This window comes from Mandrillus leucophaeus, unplaced genomic scaffold (genome assembly GCF_000951045.1).
Source record: "Mandrillus leucophaeus isolate KB7577 unplaced genomic scaffold, Mleu.le_1.0 Scaffold226, whole genome shotgun sequence".
NCBI lineage: Eukaryota > Metazoa > Chordata > Mammalia > Primates > Cercopithecidae > Mandrillus > Mandrillus leucophaeus.
The window spans coordinates 3,105,626-3,124,642 of record NW_012102321.1 but is presented as its reverse complement, the minus strand read 5'-3'; the positions used below and the strand labels follow the sequence as shown (position 1 = coordinate 3,124,642).

General features: G+C 41.7%; 1 protein-coding gene across 1 annotated transcript in view; it reads right to left on the bottom strand.

Annotated features, from left to right (window-relative positions):
* The window catches only part of PAPPA2 (pappalysin 2), a 303,742-nt gene that overhangs the window by 145,528 nt on the left and 139,197 nt on the right, over positions 1-19,017 (bottom strand). The window contains exons 5-10 of the mRNA XM_011981444.1: positions 16,739-17,032; positions 14,843-15,035; positions 10,950-11,071; positions 7,228-7,717; positions 4,115-4,243; positions 422-513 (exon numbers count right to left, since the gene is read on the bottom strand). Of these exons, the coding sequence (XP_011836834.1) occupies positions 422-513; positions 4,115-4,243; positions 7,228-7,717; positions 10,950-11,071; positions 14,843-15,035; positions 16,739-17,032 (1,320 nt within the window). The remainder of the gene's footprint in view (positions 1-421; positions 514-4,114; positions 4,244-7,227; positions 7,718-10,949; positions 11,072-14,842; positions 15,036-16,738; positions 17,033-19,017) is intronic.

The following is a 19,017-nucleotide window of genomic DNA, read 5'->3' as shown; positions in this document are numbered from 1 at the left end:
CTTTGGTAACATTAAACTAGGAAGCAGAATAACCTAGTGGTTTACAATGCAGATTCTAGAGCTGTACTTCCTTAGTTCAAATGCTGACTTTACCACTTCTAGCTGCATAAATGAAATCAAGTTATTTAAGCTCAGCTTCCTTAGTTCAAATTTAAGCTCTACTTCCTTAGTTCAAATGCTGACTTTACCACTTCTAGCTGCATAAATGAAATCAAGTTATTTAAGCTCACTTTGGTTTCCCCACAATTATTCTAAGGATTGAATGAGATAATACCTGTGAAACAATTCATGTCTGGCATACAAGGGACACATCAAAGGTTATTATTATCACTAAGCTAGATGTTACAAGGTATCAAGAACTTACAAAATAATACACCTCTAAAAGTAGGACACAATCTTAGACTGGAACTCCTGAACTTACCTACACAGTTGAAACCTTCCTCCAGCTCACACGCCTTGGAGCAGCCATCTCCACTCACAAGGTCTCCATCATCACACTCTTCTCCCAGGCTCCTAGAGGGTAAAATATACATGCATATATAACACAAAAAAATAATTTTTCTTGTTTAGCTACCATTGTTTAAAATTCTTACAATTTCTTAGTGTATATTAAAAAGTGTAAGTTGGAAAAAAGTAGGAGCTAGAAGAATGCTTTTACAGAAAATAGAAACAAACATACGGATATATAAAGTAGATACAATTTATTCAATGATTGTTGATTGGCATATCCAGTGGGTTGTGGGAATTCCTGGAAGTCAGGTAGCTCATGGCGCAGAAACATCTAGGAGATCCATGAGGGTCTTGATGGCGTTTCGGGAGAGGGTCTTAAGCTTAGAAAAGCCCTGCCAGCCCTATAATGAATAAAGGCTTAAAATAGCTGACAACGGTAAGAAGAAAGCCTGCCTGTCTCTGTGGTTTCATCTATTCATTTTTATCTAGTATTTCTTTATGCTTTCATTGTTTTGTTACATAAAGGTGCCGTTGTTATAAAAATTAGGATTTTGTAAAATTCAATCTCCTGTTCATATACCCAGAGACTTAAGTAGCCCTATGGGGCCATCTCTTCGTCTAGGGCATCTCTAGGGCTCAGGTCCCTGTCTTTACTCCCTACTACCACCTGGTGACAGCTAACATATATTGCAGGGAAGAAACAAATGCTAAGAGAAGAAAAACGTTTTTGTTTCCAATCTCAAATGCTAATACAGCAGATGACAAAATTTGAATTGAGGTGGGTGAGTTAGTTTATAGTGAAAGGGACATGAAGCAACTTATGGAAACAAAATAGATAAGTTTGGGTTGATGCTCCTATGAAAGAACCAACATTTGGCTATTGCAAAATGAATGAGGATTACCATTTTTTTTCTCCTTGACTTTGTTTATGCTCAAAATGGACATATATTTTAACTCAATAGATAAAGGATTTGGAATGTTAAAGTGTTTTCAGACCCAGAACATCACAAATAACTCTAATCTATTGTTTAAAGTATTCCTCACCAGGATGAATGAAAGATTAAATAATTAGAAATGAGAATAGTTTAAAATGAATTAAATGTATGCTATGAATACAGTGATATAGTAATCATATTTTACTTGGCAAGCTGGAAGTGGAGAAGGCTAAAAGAGATATAAAAACAACATAATTGAAGAAATTAAGGAAACTTCAAATCATTTTTCTATATAAATGCAATGCAGTTCAATGAAAAGAGACTATACTGGGGACCTAACTAAATGTGTGCTATATCCAAGAAGTCTCCAAATACTTTATGCCTTAATGTGCTTATTTATGGAGAGAAGATTAACCTTCATCTGTGTTTTGCTACAAGGGGTCCAGGAATAATCTTGGAGGTCGCCAACTTCATATTTTCATTTTGAAGATAATCTAAACAATCAGTATAAGCATGCTATGTACCATCTTGTGCCATGTGGCCCAACAGAAATGTAGTGAAAGTCACATTTTTAATTTTTCTGGTAGTCATTTAAAAAGTAAAAAGAAACTGGTAAAATTGGTTTTAATACTATATTTTACCTAACCCAAGATATTCAAAATATTATTTCAATCTGCAATCAGTATAAAATGAGGCATGTTACATAATTTTTACATACTAAGTCTTTGAAATCTAGTGTGTATTTTTCACTTACAACACATCTGAATTTAACTATTTGATCTGTATTTAGATTTTATAATACTTATAGTTGAAACATAAGATTTACCTGCCCAAGTTGTTCCAAATATACTTGAAGATTTTCCAATAACCAAGTTGAGTTTTGGTTTTTAAACTAAATGTAAATTACTTAAAATTAAATAAAATTCAGTATTCAGATTTTTAGGTGCATTTGGTATATTTTAAAGGCAAAAAGAGCCACCTATGGTTGGCGGCTCCTATATTGAACAGCACAGATTGAAATGAGTAACTTCTGTATGAATACTGTTTATAATTTCAGGGCCCTGCATTGTGCTTGTTTTGATGGTCCTATTGACAAGTGATATCTAAGTGATCACTAATGATTTGTATGGCTCCTTGTTTTATGTGTAATGTGGTGCCTTTGGTTAAGCCAGATTTGGAGTTGCATACCTTCTCATTGGATGGAAGCACTAGTTACACAGAGAAGAAAACACAGGCAGAAGTTTCAAGGAATATTTTGATAAGAAACCTCGTGAGACCCAGTAGTCAAGCAGTGCTGCCTTAGATGAAGCTGCTTTAAGGCACGTGAGAGAATGTGCAAAACCAGGGTAGGAAAAGAGCTCTCCAACCCTTTCAGCCCCACATGCTTCAGGCAGAAATGGCACCCTGGGGCTGCAGGGTGGCCACCATTAGACAGCTGCCTTGGAAGACGCTAGGGCAGGGGGCAGAGTGTTTTGTTCAAGGAGGGTCCTGCTAGTGTAGTAGTGGTTATCCAGCCCCCCAACACATTAACTGGTGGGCTGTAGGTTTACAATGAAGCAACCAAAACAGAGAAAACAACAACAGTATCAAGTGGACCTGTCCTCTGCAATGTGAAGCATCCCAGGGAGAAATTTGATTTGAAATGAAGGAGGGAAGGTGGCAGGCTGAGGCTGAGTTAGGTGGCAAGGGACAGCACATGAGCAAGGTTGAGGTGACTTCAATGGCTTCTACATATTATCGAGGGCTGGGAACATTTTAGTGTTTATACTTCTATGACAAGGAATAGACTTACTATAGTTTCAGGATCTTAGACGACTGAGGAGATAAACAATGTTTAGCGACTGCTAAATGATGGGATGGAATCCCAAGAAAGGCTACAGAATTGATTCCCAATAGGGCTTCAAGATACGATATATCTTCACTTGGTCTGGGAAAATACAAATAACCCATCTCATTAGGATGCAAAATCTAAGACAAATCACAGTGTCTGTCTTCCAGCCTCCTAATCCCAGCAGCTTTATATAAGTAATAAATAAGGCTAGATGAGCATTAAAATTAGGTTGATGTAGGGTGATCAACTGTCCAGGATTTCCTGGGACTTGGTATTTCTAGTGCTAAAACCGGGAAAGTCCCAGGCAAACCAGAATGAATTAATTAGTCCTCTATGTTAATGTCACAAAAGGGCAACAAGAAAAGTAACATGGTATGTTAAGAAATAGAAAGAGTGATTCCATTTCTACCTTGGTGATGCTTACAGAATAGCTGGAAATTATATTATCAGTTCTACTAAGGCTTACATGAGAAACTGAAGATCCGAAAGCTATACTGAATTTCCTCAGATCACACAACTAGTTAGTAGAATAGGCCATTTGTTCAAAAGAGATCCTCTTTCGGCATCATTTGATGAGTAACCTTCTTCTGCATAAATTCCTTCCCTGAATCACTGTCCAGCAGTTGCTTGCTGAGGCCATAAAAGGGGCTCCCAGATAATCAGTCTCAATATCTCAATACTCTGGGGTTAGCTATAAAAGTGGGTTCCTCCATAACTATTTAGAGATGCCAGATCTCAAGACCTGACAAAACCAAGTCCCAGATTTTAGAATTTCAACACTAGAATCAAATGGTGCCTTGCTCCCTACATTTCCAAAACAAGTCAGACTCCTGAAACTTCTGTTCAGAGCAGTGTTCCTGCTCAGATACACACATACACACACACACACAATACTCACTCTGACACCTTCCCATCTCCGCAATAAGGAGCTCCGTGAATGTGGTTCAGAGGAGGCGAAGCTTCTCCCAGTTCTCCTCCAGCTTCAGCTAGAACTTGGTACCGATACATCTGCCCAGGTGTGACCTCCCTATGGAAACCAAAGGGTTTGTGACCACTACAGCCACAAAGTGAGGCATGCCCTGGGTCCTTCGTTGATGGTTTGCAGAAGTTGAAGGGAAATATTATGGGAAACATAAAAGTTAAACATATGCTGCGTTGTCTAAAACAAAGATCAGGGCACAGTCTTATCAGAAGGTTTGAAACCATATTTATTTCTGTATCCCTGTGCGTTGTACGGAGTAAATGCACAGTAAACGCTTGCTATGTTAACACTGAACTTAACAGTCCTAGTCGATCTAGGAAGATGGTATTTCAAGTGCATTTTTACTATGTTAAAGCAAAACAAAACTATTTAAAAGCCAGTCTTCTGTATCATCAAAGTAATCAAAGAAACTGGAGGTTAAAGCTTCAGTGTTTGGGCTCAGGAAGGCCCCCTTCTCGGGTCTGCGATCATAGTTTTCTCTCAAGAGAATTTTTGTCTTGAGGAGACTGAATCCTTAGGAGTAAGATAAACTGTCTCATAACAGAAGGTAGGAATACCTTTGGTCACAATTTGGGGGATTCAAGAAGTTCCACAATTAGAAATGTGTTAAACAACTGCTCACCTCCAAACTTATTAAAGTATGTAGGTATCAGGAATGGAGTCGTATCAGTTGACCCTGGAGACAGAAGGAGCTTGTCAGACTCTCTAGAGCCCAGGTGCACTGATTGTGTGGTGAGGGTGAAAGGCAGGACACTGAGAAGAGGAAAAGGGCTCAAGAAGGGGAGCTTCTGATCTGAAAGACAAATTCTGTCTTCATCTTAATTTTGCCCAGTGCCTACCCTAATTGGAAAACTATCACCAAAGTCAAGCTAGGATGGGAGTTACTTAGTGAAGCAGGATCTCAAAGGGTTGCTGGGACTACCGTGAGTGGCTGCCATCAGTATTCTGACATGGTTCTCTCCTCTTTAACAGACTTTTCAGCTCACCCACAAAGCCTCCACTCCCTCAGCTGATGCAGCAACCAGCAACCAGGAAATGTCTCAGGGTTTCAAAAACATCTTTAAAAACCTCTGTGCTGGCTTTTAAATATTTAAATAGAAAAGAAACCTAGATATTAAAGTCTTTTAAATTTCCAAATTAGTTACCCCCACATCCCCCAGGGAAGCAAACCTCTTATGAGAATGCCAGATATTTCTAAAGCAAAACCAATTTTACATCCTAATCAATGCTGACAGTTTCCCTTTACAAGGCGGTTTCCGTCAGACTGCTTGTCCAGCCATGCATAAAAGCTTCACACTTTTCTGTGGCTGGGGAAAGGACTGGATGGAAACATCAGCATGTGTTTATTTTTCTTGAGGAAAAACTCAGCAGCAGGTAGCCCAAGCCCTCCAGGATCTGAGTTTGTAAAAGGCAGTGTTACTGAAGCAAGAGGATCAAAATGAGATCCAGTTGAAAAATTGGATTTTAATTCCAATTTTGCTATTTACTAGCTTTGAACCAAATCAAAGTTAAGCCTCAGATTTTTCATCTATAAAATGAGATATTATTGACCTTAAACATGTGTGTGTCTTTGTGTGTGTGTGTGTGTGTGTGTGTGTGTGTAGCAAACTAGATAACAAATGTCATCTTAACTGCCTTATTTAAGAAGTTCAAAATGACATTTCTTTTTTCTTTTTAAAGCTACCTTTGCATTTGTATTAGCTTTTTGGTCATTTCACTACCTTCTAATTCTAATTGACAGGCAAATATGGGAAGAAAAATGTAATGAAGTTCAAGGTGGACATTTTTCTCTATTTTTTTTGTAGCTATGGTAGACTGCCAAATGATTACCCTGTCCCTGATGTACCCTTCTATGATGTGACTTTCCTGCCTCTCTCATCAAAAGGGAGGGTTTATTTTGCCACCCATTGAGTCTAAAATTGCTGTGTGACTTGCTTTGGCTAGTGGAACATTATCATGAATAACATAAAGCAAATATTTGAAAAGTGTAAGCATTTAGGGGCTTGCCCTCTCTGCTGCTGGAAACACTTCCACTATCATGAGAAGCCCAGACCAAGTCTTGAGAGACCATGAGGAAAGAGGCCCTCATCTCTCCAGCCATGCCAGCTGTCTCAGCTGTGTGGGAGGTCATCCTGGGTCATCTACCACCAGCCAAGTCAGTCTAGATGAGAACACCCAACCCACCTATGAGAAATAATGTTTGTTGTTTTAACCCTCTACATTTTGTGATGATTCCTAATGCAGCAAAAACTAACTGACAGCATCTCTGATAAAACTTTGTTTTGCCCTAGTTCTGCCCTCAGGGCAGTCTCCAAAGAAGGTTATGCAGTTGAGAGAATTTGCCTTTGGAGGTACCAGCCTCCTGCTCCAGACATTGAGCTCTTTGTAGGTAAGGACCTCATCTTAGTCTGTGCCCCCAGCACTGAACATGCAGTGCCAGGAACATAGCAGAACTCACTAAAGGTAGGAAGAAAAGACAGAACTAAGAGAAAGAGGAGAGCTGGAGGAGAAAGATGGGGGGTGGGGAGGAGAAATGAGAGAAGGGGAAAGACTGAAACGCATATCATGAATGAGTCACGGAACTGAGTGCATCGTCTTGTCTGCTGGGCCCTTGGCCTCCTTGCATAGCAATAGAAGAATTGACTATACCTTATAAATGTTATGGGGTCTGTGGCAGATGATCAGACAGCTAAAGCAAAGAATTAGAAATTAAATTGTCACCAGACAGGAGTATGTGATTCTGATCAACTCATTTGTGGCAATTATGTTCAGTTCAACTGAAACACCTCATACACTAACCTGTTTTGTCCATAATCATGACGATGGCATCAGCAATCAGACACCTGCTTGCCCCTTTCTGGGAAGTGTTTTTCTTTACCTCAAATACGCCGCTTTACAGTAAAATCCCCTCTGAGAGTCTAAACATTCCTCCAACGAAGGGCATGACTGAATATTAAAAAGCGGGGAAAAAGTAACAAAACCCACCCCCAGAGCCCCAGGAAGCCCCATAGTCATGCTACCAAACTCACACATCTGTGAACTTCCTGTGAGGATGTGTCACCACCACGGGCAAACCACTGGCAAATGGGGGATCGCGGAGAACCTGGTACCTCACGGGCCTGCAGCCAGAGCACAAGGGACTGTGGGGCTGAGAAGTCAGGAGCGCTGCATCAATCTCTATCCTCTCATCGAAGGTGTAGACTTTCACCCCTGAGACCTTCCCATCCACGTGCAGTTTGATAGTGAGTGGGATGTCACAGAAAGTGTCTAAGGGGCCCAGGTGCACAGACTCCTTGTTTTCCAGCAAGATCTCAGTGTCAAAGAGGACCTGCGAGGAGTCCAGGAAGAAGGAAGTGACCCACAGGGTGAGGGTGTCAGCTTGGACCGGGTATTGGAAGAGCAGCTCCAGGCTACAGCCTTCTGTGGGGCAGGGGACCGTCATGTTCATGTGGTACAGGTGGACCTCAGGGCTCCAGGCCTGTAAGCTCGGCTCGCAGGGCTGATCTACATCAGGAGGCCCTGGTGGGAGATCAGCAGAAAGATACATCAGTAGCAGCCATTAAAAGTCAGAAAATGAGTAGCCCTTAGCAGCCAGAAAGAGGAACTACAGAGAGAACGCTTAGAATTCCTGTAGAAGTTGGTCATCAGCAGGTTAGATCTTAAGCATTAGTAAGAACAAAGTTGTAAAAGTAAAAAGCATTACACTCTTGTTACCCCATTCCTGTACATGGTGCCCTTAGCAAGAGGAAACCAGCCAGGAATTGGGAAGGGAGTAACCCACATCCTAGGTGGAAACATGAGGCTGCTGCACAAAAGTCATATCCTTAAAGAATCCTTGAGGAGAGAATTACATGTGATTAGTCCATTCATAACTTACAATAAATTAATGCTTCTGAAGACCAATGATTTCACCCTGTCACTGCAATCTTTGTAGGGCTCTTCACAAAACTCCTTTCATTCCCTAAGATCCCACCCTGGCAATCCTTTCAACTGATGGTTAGATGAACTTTAAAACCATACATTGAAATTTCCCTTTCAGTTCAGGTATGTGTAAGCAGGTAGGTAACTGCAGGCAGGAAATAGAAACACATACTATGGAGTGGGAAAAAAATGAAGATTCAGTAGCCAATAAAAATGTAATGATAAAAAATCAAATATCACAAATCTATGAAAGTCAGCTCCATGGAAATAATCTACCCAAATGGGTTTCTTTTCTGTCGTGTGAGGGGAGTTGAAGAGAGAGTGTTGAATCGAGAACCAGCAGAGTCAGGCCTCCTGTGCCCTTAGCTGAGTGGCTGTGGCACATCTTTCTATGCCTAAGTTTCCTCTTTTAGAAAATAAGCGATAATGTTTAACCCCTGCCTTACTAGGGCAGTGTAGATCTATACAATGTTCTAGAGAAATTAAATATCTACATTTACCAAAGTAGAAGTATTTAGCCCTTCAAAATTTGGAAAATGAATTATGTCCCAAAGCCCAGAGAAAACCAGTTCAAACATTGCAATTTCCCTTTCAGTTCAGGTATGGGGAGCAAGGAGGTAGCCGCAGGGAGAAACTACAGCAGGAAACATAAACACATATTATTAATTTCAAAAATGTGTGTGTGCAACTATGTGTGTGTGTGTGTGTGTGTGGTGTTACATTTTATGGTTTTTATTGTTTTTCACCTATACTGTGAGTTGATTCATTTATTATGAGTTGATTCATTCATTCAACAAAAATTGGTAGTGTACTTCTAACGTAGGTATTAGAACTAATTTAGGTATTAGAGATACTAATCTAGGTATTAGAGATAGAGGAATGAACAAGAGAGACGAAAGTCTTGCCTTTCTATATCTTACAACAAAGTGATAGATGCAACAATAAATATATAAAGGGATATAAAGTATAATACTAGGTAGTAATGATATCTGTGAAGACAAGTGGAGGAACATAAGGGATACAGAATTACGAGGTGAGGCTGGGAGCTATTTTAGGTTATAAAGCCAGAAAATTCTCACCATGAAGATGACGCTTAAGCAGGGCATATGTCTGTTTTAGTTTTCTAATCCCCATAGCATTTAGAAAACAGTTGGTGGTTAAGTAGTGCTCATTAGATATATTTATAAATACATGTGTTTGTGCCAGCTCTGTTAGAGATTCAATTACCTTTATAGTGTATATTTTAAATATGACCTGGTTCCTCACCCTTTGTATTTCTTATTATTCATATATACTTAGTTTATTAATGATTTATGAATTAATGCTTGTGAAGTCCAATGTTAGTAGTCCTAAAAACTTCTGTTGGTCTCTTAACTATTATTATGAAGCCCCCAACACTAGCAGAATAAAGGTCCTTAGAAATCAGCCTAACAGTGGCACTGACAGTCAAAACGTTCTATTATGACTTCATGTTAAAGCATGGAATGGAAGCCCTGAAAGTTGACTTGGTTTGCCTCAAGACACAAGAATTAGAACCTAGAACTTCTAATTCCTTTTACCTCTCTCAGATAACTGATTTTTTTCCTCCCTAGAATTAAAAAAGAAAAAAATACTGGGCCAGGGAATCAAACAGGCATTAAAACACCAGCACAGGACAGACTGTTTGCCACACACACAAAAAATGGCTCTTTATGAAATGCGAATCTGTTTAGAGTCCAAAGCAGTAAATTTTATACTCACTTTCCATTCTTCCCTGAAAATTCTCACTTGAAAAAAGTCATACACAATCAATCAAGTAAATTATCTCCTTCCAGATTTATCCCTGAAGCCCTGTCACTTGAGTGACTGGGAGCTCAGGATTATATCTTGCAGATACTGTAGACTCTCAGACCAATATTCTCCTTTTTTCTTGTCACAATCAAGACTGCAGATTAATTCAAACAGGACTTTGCCCAACACATCTTATTTAATTGTTTTTAGTGTCTTAATATTTTAAAGGCAAAGAAAAAAGATGATAATTAGGTAAACATTAAAGATGATGATGATGGAAGAAGTCAAGCCATTCATTAGGAGGTGCTAAAATCCTGTCAACAGTATTTTCTGACTTGAACTAGGAAAAGATTCGTGCTGTAATTTATCTTAGGGGCATTAATGTACATATGTGAGTGAATGTGTGACTATTTGAAAAGTTAGGGGAGGTACAGAAAAAAAGATAACAAAAAATATTTTCCGCTTCCTGGAGCCTAACTCAGATCATATCCAAAGCACAACCAGTACCAGTGATTAATAGACTCATAAAATAGCATAGACAAGAACGATCAGTGTGGAACACCTGGTTCCCCCCACCCCACCCAGACTCGCTCAGCCAGTGCATGAGTGTTCTCTGCACTGTGTTCTCTATTACTCTCCTGATATACAGGAGTAAGAGGTCAGCTTATACTGTCACGTGGCACGGCTGCTCCAAGGACCAGTAGGCACACATAACACTACACCTCCCAGCTATCTCACCCTGAAGTCACACCCTGAGTTCAGCTGACTTCTCCACCCTTCTGTTCTATATGCTGATCTCTGCTTCACCACAGCCATGGGGCCTCCATGTTAGACACATATGGGACATTCTGCACACAGCAGCACCAGGCAGTTTCTGCAAGGCTCCTGAAGATGTCCAGCCAAAACACATACAGACAGACACACACACACACACACACACACACACACACACACACACACACATTGCCTTTTTCTCGCCATGTCACTACTCCACTCTTTACCACCACCCCCATCCTCAGTGGTCACCAGGTTATAAAGAAAAAGCATCATGGTACTTTACCCACAGCCTCCTCTGGGGTCCAATAACCTGAGGAATCACACACCCGCCGGGAGGAAGCTGTGTGCACATACTGACGAAATGTCCCATCTTCAGTGCAAGCGCCACACATGCTGCCTGAGGCCCTGGGGAGATGAAGGGATGGAGATGGGAGATGAGGAGAGTTCATCAGATGAGTTGGGATAAGAAAATTAGAAAGACCTTTGTGTGGGGAGGGGAGGGGTTGATGGTTAGTAAGGACCTAGAACAACTGTATCTCAATCATTTTTTCTTGTGTGGATCTCATCTTTGCAATATTCAGTGACATTGGCCGGGCGCGGTGGCTCAAGCCTGCAATCCCAGCACTTTGGGAGGCCGAGGCGGGTGGATCACGAGGTCAGGAGATCGAGACCATCCTGGCTAACACGGTGAAACCCCGTCTCTACTAAAAATACAAAAAACTAGCCGGGCGTGGTGGCGGGCGCCTGTAGTCCCAGCTACTCGGAGGCTGAGGCAGGAGAATGGCGTGAACCTGGGAGGCAGAGCTTGCAGTGAGCCGAGATCGGGCCACTGCACTCCAGCCTGGGTGACACAGCGCGAGACTCCGTCTCAAAAAAAAAAAAAAAAAAAAATATTCAGTGACATGAAAATTTCAAGATCATGAAGCAGAAAAATTTAAGTCATAAAAGAGGCCTTTGGAGATGAAAGTGGGCAGTTTCTGTCCTAGGAACTAAGTAAACACCAAACAATTAAAATCTGAATCTTTCAACATAAAATTCCCTTCTACACTGACTCTCAATAAGTCATTTAAAGCCTCCTTGAATTTCCCCCACTAAAACAGACAATAATTTCCCACATAAACTTATTAGCTATATGTGTCCTTATGTTTTAAGCTCCCTACTTTAAATCACTTACATAAAACAAAAGTCAGGTGAAATGTAATGTCTCTTGGCTCACCATTGCCCTTGGGGATATATCCAAATTATTTATCACAACTCAAGGCCCTTCGCAAGCTAGCTCCAGCCTCACCTACTGCAGTTGCTTTCTGAGTTTTGTATTTCCAGCACAATGAACAGATCACCATTCCACAAATACATCATGCTCTTCAGCTCCATAAAACATGGAGCTATTCTCTCTGCTGCCAAATAGCCTTTCCAAGCTTCTCTGTTTAGCAAACTCCTACTTACCCTTCAAGAACCATTCAAGTGTAAACTCTGCAGTAGCACTTAAGCCTCTCTCCTCTGAGTGGCCAGTACTCCCTTCTCTGTGCACCCACTTCACCTGCTGGCTCCTCTCTTAGGACTCTGCTATGTGGTGTTGAGAATTTCCATTCCCACTCTTTCCTCTCCTTTGCCTGTGAGCAGGTCCAGACAAAACCCTATTCCTGTTTATATTCCCGAAAGGTAGCACAGGGATTGGATCCAGCAGTCCCTCTGTGAATGCTTGTTTTATGGATATCCATGAGGTGATTAATACAGTTTATGAAAAGTTCTACAAGTACCGTAACTGAGGTAACTGGAAGAGGTAGACGCAATCATAGCTACTACATAATAACGGTAAGTCACTTCATGGGGCTTGCCTCTGATCCTTAGAATCTTTTTAGAAGCCCACTTGTGAATGACGCATTTGAAAATGGAGGCATCAAGTCAGGGTCTCTCAAAAGGTAAGAAAACAAGAATAACATCTTGTAATATGCCAGAAAAAAATACTATTATAAAATAAAGGTAGTGATTATGACAGCTGCTCCCATTTCTGAAGTACCTCACATAACTGGCATTGTGCCACTACGTCGTGCTTTTCATAAATGATTTCTAATTCCTGTAATAACCTTATGTTTACAAATGAGAAAACTCAGGCTCAGAGAGGTTAAGTAAATTGCCTAAGGTCACAACAAGTTCCTTAATTCCTTTGAGCAAGTTCCCAAACACCATCGAGAGTCCAATACTTTGGAAACTAAAAGGTGTAGTTAAGATCCAACCTCCGACTCCAATCAGCACTCACTTCTAATGTGAACATAATTCCAAAGCTCATTCTTTTGATGCACTTGGCCCTTCCGGGGCTGCTGCTAAGTGCGTAGCTGGGGCTCTTCTCTGACATAAGGGTTCCAAATACCTGCTGGGGTGGAGTAAACACAACTCCAAGCATGACACAAATTGCTGAGCATGTGACGTGAGTCCCCCTGACACACATGTTGGGAGGTCTCAAAACTGCAGTCCACCTAGCTGAGAAAAGGAAGCAAATTGCAGGCTTTTCTGCCAACAGACTCTCAGCACACCCGTACTGATGTCCGCTTTATCGTAACGTTTGTACCAGAGAGAGAATTCAAAGATTAAATTGTTTACATGTGTTACATAAACGGATGTAAAACTCTGGTTTGCACATACCCAAAGAGGACTTGCTGTTCAGGCAGTTCGACCAAAGCTGCACAAGGTCACACTTGCAGGAAGACGATTCTCACACACATCACATAGATGTGTGCTGACTCACAAACAGAGCCCATGAGGGTTTGGGCACTGATGACCACGAAACTACTTTGTAGGGTTGTGAGGCCTAAGTGGTGTCACACACTAAGTATGTATCAAGGTATCAGGGACAGGTATCAAGATCCCAAGAGGCTGAAACACCACTGTGAAAGAGGATTCACCAACTTCCTCCTATCCCTGTCTCTCTCTTGCCACTCTCCCTAGGCTTTCAGCAAAGCTGAAGGGCATGGAAACTTGCTCCAGGGACACCCTTCTCTTTAGCTGAGGCCTGACACCCAGAGGGAAAGTGTGGTACAAAGAAGAGATGTGCTAAATGAGAACGCTCTAAATTAAAAGAAATCATCCATTCCGTGTTCCTTATTCCCAAATTTCCACTGGACTCCCCAGTTCACCTCTAGTCAGTTGTGGGGTTTTGGGCTTGTCATTGTATGTTTCTCTACGCCTCAGAATTCTCACTTCTTTAGCAGGAGCTGTGTTTACTGCAAAGACTAAATAAGACAAGTGCAAGGAAAATACCTCGCACAACACTTCACATACAGTGCAACCAATAGATAAGGGACTGTCGTTATTTAGAATATAGCAGTAGGTTTTGAATGAGGTCAACCCGCACAGGTCACAGAAGGGGTTCTGGTCCTTCTCAGTGAAACCATATTCTCTCATCCCCCACCAATTATCAGATGTCATTCATTTTCCTACCTTTCCTTTCTACAACAGTTTATCTGATATTCTTTCAAACCAATATGCAAAGGATGAATGAAAGTTTTAGGTGTAATGCTTTTCTTCAGTAAACACATATTAGGTGTCTGTTGTGGCAGGGCAAGAGACAAAGAGACAAAAAAGAATCCTGCCTCCCCCAATAGTTACCAGTCAAGTGGGGCAGATAGGAGAATAAGCAGAGGATGACAATTCCATGAGATAGTGGCCTTAAGAGGGGGAGGCATAGGAGGCTGAGAAGGTGTCAGAAGCACCCTCATAAGTCAGGGAAGCCCTCTGATGCACAGCTTATGGCAGTGGGCACACTCCCATCCACCCACACCCAGAAGTGCCTGGAGAAGTATGCTGTAATCCCTCCCCCAACACCACTCTGCAAGTGGCAAGCCACCACTCCACCCTCATGCCACGAAGGAACAGCTGACAGAGGCAAATGGCAGATGCCCTCTCAGTTCTGCCAATTTATCCCTGTCACATTGGTCAGCCTCTCCAGGCCTCCTTGAGGGGGACTGAGCACTTAGAATGAGCCACTGGCTCCCAAGAGAGCCCATGAGTTCTGCTAAAGCAACGAGAACAGAGCAGGCTGGAGCAGCAGCTCTGAGCAGTGGTGCACACATTTATAGTTCCAAATTGGAGTTCCCCTGGCTTCATATTCTTCCTCTTATTTATATGAAACGCCACAGAGAAATAAAACAGCTCACCCATGGTCAGTGCCTCTCTCACCTGTCATATACAACTCCACTAAGAGGAGGCAGCCAGTGGATAGTGAGGGACTTGTTGGTCTGTCCGATGATCATAGGTGGGATAGGGATGGGGGTGGGCTTTCTGCTTTCAGTCCACTGCTGATAGACCAGGTCCAAATAGCAATGCATTCGGGCCACTTGGTTAGGGGTAAAGTTGTCAGTGCAGTTATCATCTGTGGAGACAAAAAAGGTAGCACAAGAGATGGAGATTTTAACCCATCAAGTCCACCAAGGCAGGGATAAATTGTGCCTTGTTCATGGCTGAGTTAACTTATTAGGCTCAATGAGCACTTGTTAAATGAATGAACAAATGCAATCTGTTCCAGAAAGGGTCTAAGCTGGAAAGGGTAGGAGAAGACAGAGACCAGAGATGTAGCAGTTTTACATCTAAAGCAGGGTCATGACCTTAAAGTTGGGCATCCCAGGGTGAGACTAAGGTTGCTCTGAGTTGATGGTTGCTTATTCAGCAAACCACAAGATGGCAGTGTTTCAACAGATGGCCTTTCCACTTGTGAACATTTGTGGAGTTGCAGACACCTGCTTTATCGCCCAGTGACATTGGTGAGTATTCAGAGCTGCTCCAGGGGAAAGAGAGCCAAATGTCAAGGAGACAGCAGGGCTGGGAATGGTGGTCTCAGCTTTACTTTTGGATCTGGCAAGGTCTCTTTAGCAGGTACATTTTGCATAGGGTTGGAAAGGGAGTTTTCTTAGTGCCAGGGACTTTTTCAGTGAAAACACACCAGTCAAGTACTGCCTCACTCAGCTTCTTAAATGTTTCCTCTTCCCACTTCAAAGGTGCTGCCTCCAGACCTCTGCCTTCTGCATGGCATCGTCTGGTGTCTCTGCCCCTTGATGGGGGAGGAAAGGTGCTGGTGCTTACACGTCTGACACACCTGAATTATTCACCGCAATGAAACTCAGATAGACACATCTTGAAAGGTGACAGACAGAACCGGCTCATCATGCTTTCTTCCCTTCAAAGTCATGATCAGGGTGTAGTGGTTTATTCTTTTTTGGATAGTTCTAGAAGAATATGTCACCAAACAAGACCCCAAAACTTATAGAAAAAAATATCTTATTTCACCATTGGACTAGGTAATCAAATCAAATAAGTCTTTAATTTTAGGGAAAAATTTGAGTCCAAATTTTAGGAAACCAGTCACTATTACTTTTCACCAGAAACAAGGAAGGCATGAGAGACAGTGAAGAATAGTACAGAAGCTAAATTAAGGAAGGAAAGATCAGAGGACAAGTTTTTCCCAGGGCCAGGAAGATGCCATTTTTTAAAAAAAAATTAGATGTCACCTTTTGGTGGGGAGAGGGTGGCAGGCAGCTAAGAATTAGTACTTGGCCAGTGCTGGAAAAAGAGAATCTGATTTTGTTTGTTTTTAATAACATACAGTAAAAAAAAATCCTGAGCCTAAATTAACCAAGCCACCTCGTGGACCAACTTCAAAAATAGTATAAAGGGCCACCTTGACCCATAAACTCTTTTCCTTTATTTCCACTGGACTCTTCTTCAGAGTAAATGTCTAAGAATGTGGGCAAAAATTAAAAAAAAACTACATTCTAGAAGTCAAGGGGATCACAAGAGGGCTTTCAGCTCTGTGCCTTTTTTACTACCAAGGATAGAAGTATATTTTTAAATATCTAGTAGAAGAGAATTCAGTGAACAAAGTACCTTAATATTTCAGTATTTCTTCAAGCTCTTCAAAGACATGAAAAAATAATAATACCCTATAATAAATACACTTCAACTCTCTGACACAAAGGACCACTTACTCATTCTCCCATCAGCTCCCACACCTCCACCCTCCCAGCTCTCAAAGGCCCCCATGTATTCTTAATAGAAAACAAAGCAAGACAGTGGTGATACCCGTGTAGCTCATGTAGTTGGTGAACGGAGCCCCTGGGAAGCGAGTGAAGCCACAGGTGTCACTCATGGCCTCAGGTTCCCGGCACAGCTCGCTCTTGGGAGTGGGGGCGGTGTCGGCACAGAGGTCTCCCGTTTCCATGGATGGCACTGTCTCCTTGCAGGGGTCATTGCAGGATTCTCTTTCACTGACCCCTTTAAAGACGTGGTAGAGTCCCAGAACATGTCCCACTTCATGGATCATGGTGTCCATGTGGCCAGGCATCCCATAATAGGCTGGGCTGAGGACAATGCCACCTGCAATGAAAGTTTCGAAAAGCCTTTCAGAACACAGAACGAACAGCAGCTCTCCAATCCTTCATTGTGTTTTCTGATAAACATCAAATATTCCATTTCAGCCTCTAAGGAGTCACTTTATAACTTCTGATGACATACAGTCATTGCTCTTCTTTCTTGCCACAGAAACCCTCTAAACAAATTAATACACACTTCTTTATCCTCTACATGGGTGAGTGTTATACTAGAGGCCTGGGATAGCAATGTTGACATAATAGAGAGCCAGAATTCTCAGCACTGTATGCATATTAAAATCACCTTGGAGAGTTAAAAGAAGACATACAGGGGTTCAAATACTACCCCTGATGAATTGAGTCCAAACATTCGAGGATGAGGTTCATGCATTGACATTTTTAAAAACTTCCCAGGTTCAGAATCACTGCTCTAGGCAAAAGCCCATGGGATTTGGAGTCAAGGAAATCTGATCTAACTCCTGCCCCTCCACATCCCAGCTTTGAGGACTTGAACAGCTGTCTTACCTCCTGGAACTCAGTTTTGTTGTCTGTAAAGTGGGGATGATAACACTAAAATTTGTTGTTGTTTTTTTTCAGTGTTTGGCACATAAAGGAAATGACAGCTGTGTAGGCTGCTTCTGATTTAACAATCCCTACTCTCAACAACTAGTTAGACAAAAGATAAGTTCAACTGAACTACCATAAAATTGGGAATGTCACAGTCACTATGAGAATATGCCCCACCCTCACTCCCCCTAAATCTCCATGAGAACACGAAGGGATGTGTTTCAGGGAAGAGTTCATTGCATCCAATCAGGCTTAGATGGGAGACTTAATGGTATCATTGGAAACTTACAAAAGGAAAGGCTAAGGATCTCTGAGTGACCCAACTTCTATCTGTGTAGCTTGTTGGAATCCTAATTCCTGCTTCCCTCCTCTCCCATGGTTGAGCCACCTAGATTTCCTTCTTTACACCCCAAAATTGTCAGGACCAGGCCCAGTCTTATCTCTGAGAGATGAAACAGGGAATGTCAACATCCTTGGATCAACCCTCTGGGGTCCAAGGTCACCCCTGGCTGTGCTGCCCAGCTGGCCCTGCCCTTCTGTCCCAGGTCTGATCCCAGTTCCCAGGACTTGCTTCATTTCTCACACTTGAGTCTTCCCTGTATCAATAGTCTTCTGAGTATAGTAGGTCCTCCAGGAGAATAGCTCTTTCTCTTGTCAGGTCATATTCCAAGGACTATGTCCTATTCCTGCCTCCATTCAACATCCCTTAGACAACCACATACACAGCTCTATGGGCAGGAGACAATCACAGGATATCTGGCACCACACCCACTGATCTACCTAACAGGCAGCTAAACTGACTTTCTTGTGACTACTTTACTGCACAGGACAGTTTTTAAGTCCAAGTTCCAGTCTTTCCCAGTTTACTCGAACATGCTCAAACTCATCTAAGATACAGTGTCTCCTTTCACATCTCAGGTGAAACTAGACCTCACCTCCCATGTTTATTAATTCTACTACTTCTGGTAAAATTTTTATTCTCTAAACTTATCCTTTTTTATTTCTCTTTTTTTATAAAGTTATTTTCTGAATATTTATTTCATTTGTGCATCATGATGTCAACATAAGGTTAAACTAACTTAAAAACAGGTCTGATTCAAGAGTGCCTGTTATTTGAATAAACCTGGAGAAACACAGTATTTCCACTTTCCAAGAGGCCCACACTTCATGTTTACATATCCGATGGCAGCAGTAATCATCACCAATGTTCATGTTATTCCTCCAGTCCTCTAACGGCAATATCGACCTTCGCATCAGTGGAGATAATTCTAAGAGAACAGCTTTCTGTTCTTTCCAGGTGCCTTCACCTTTTTCATCCTTTTTCCTCCACCACACTTCTAACCTCTACATATGTTTAATCCCTTTTCTGCCTACTCTTTCCTTTCTTTCCCCCATTTCTAAGTAAGTTTTGTCTTAAAATAAAAC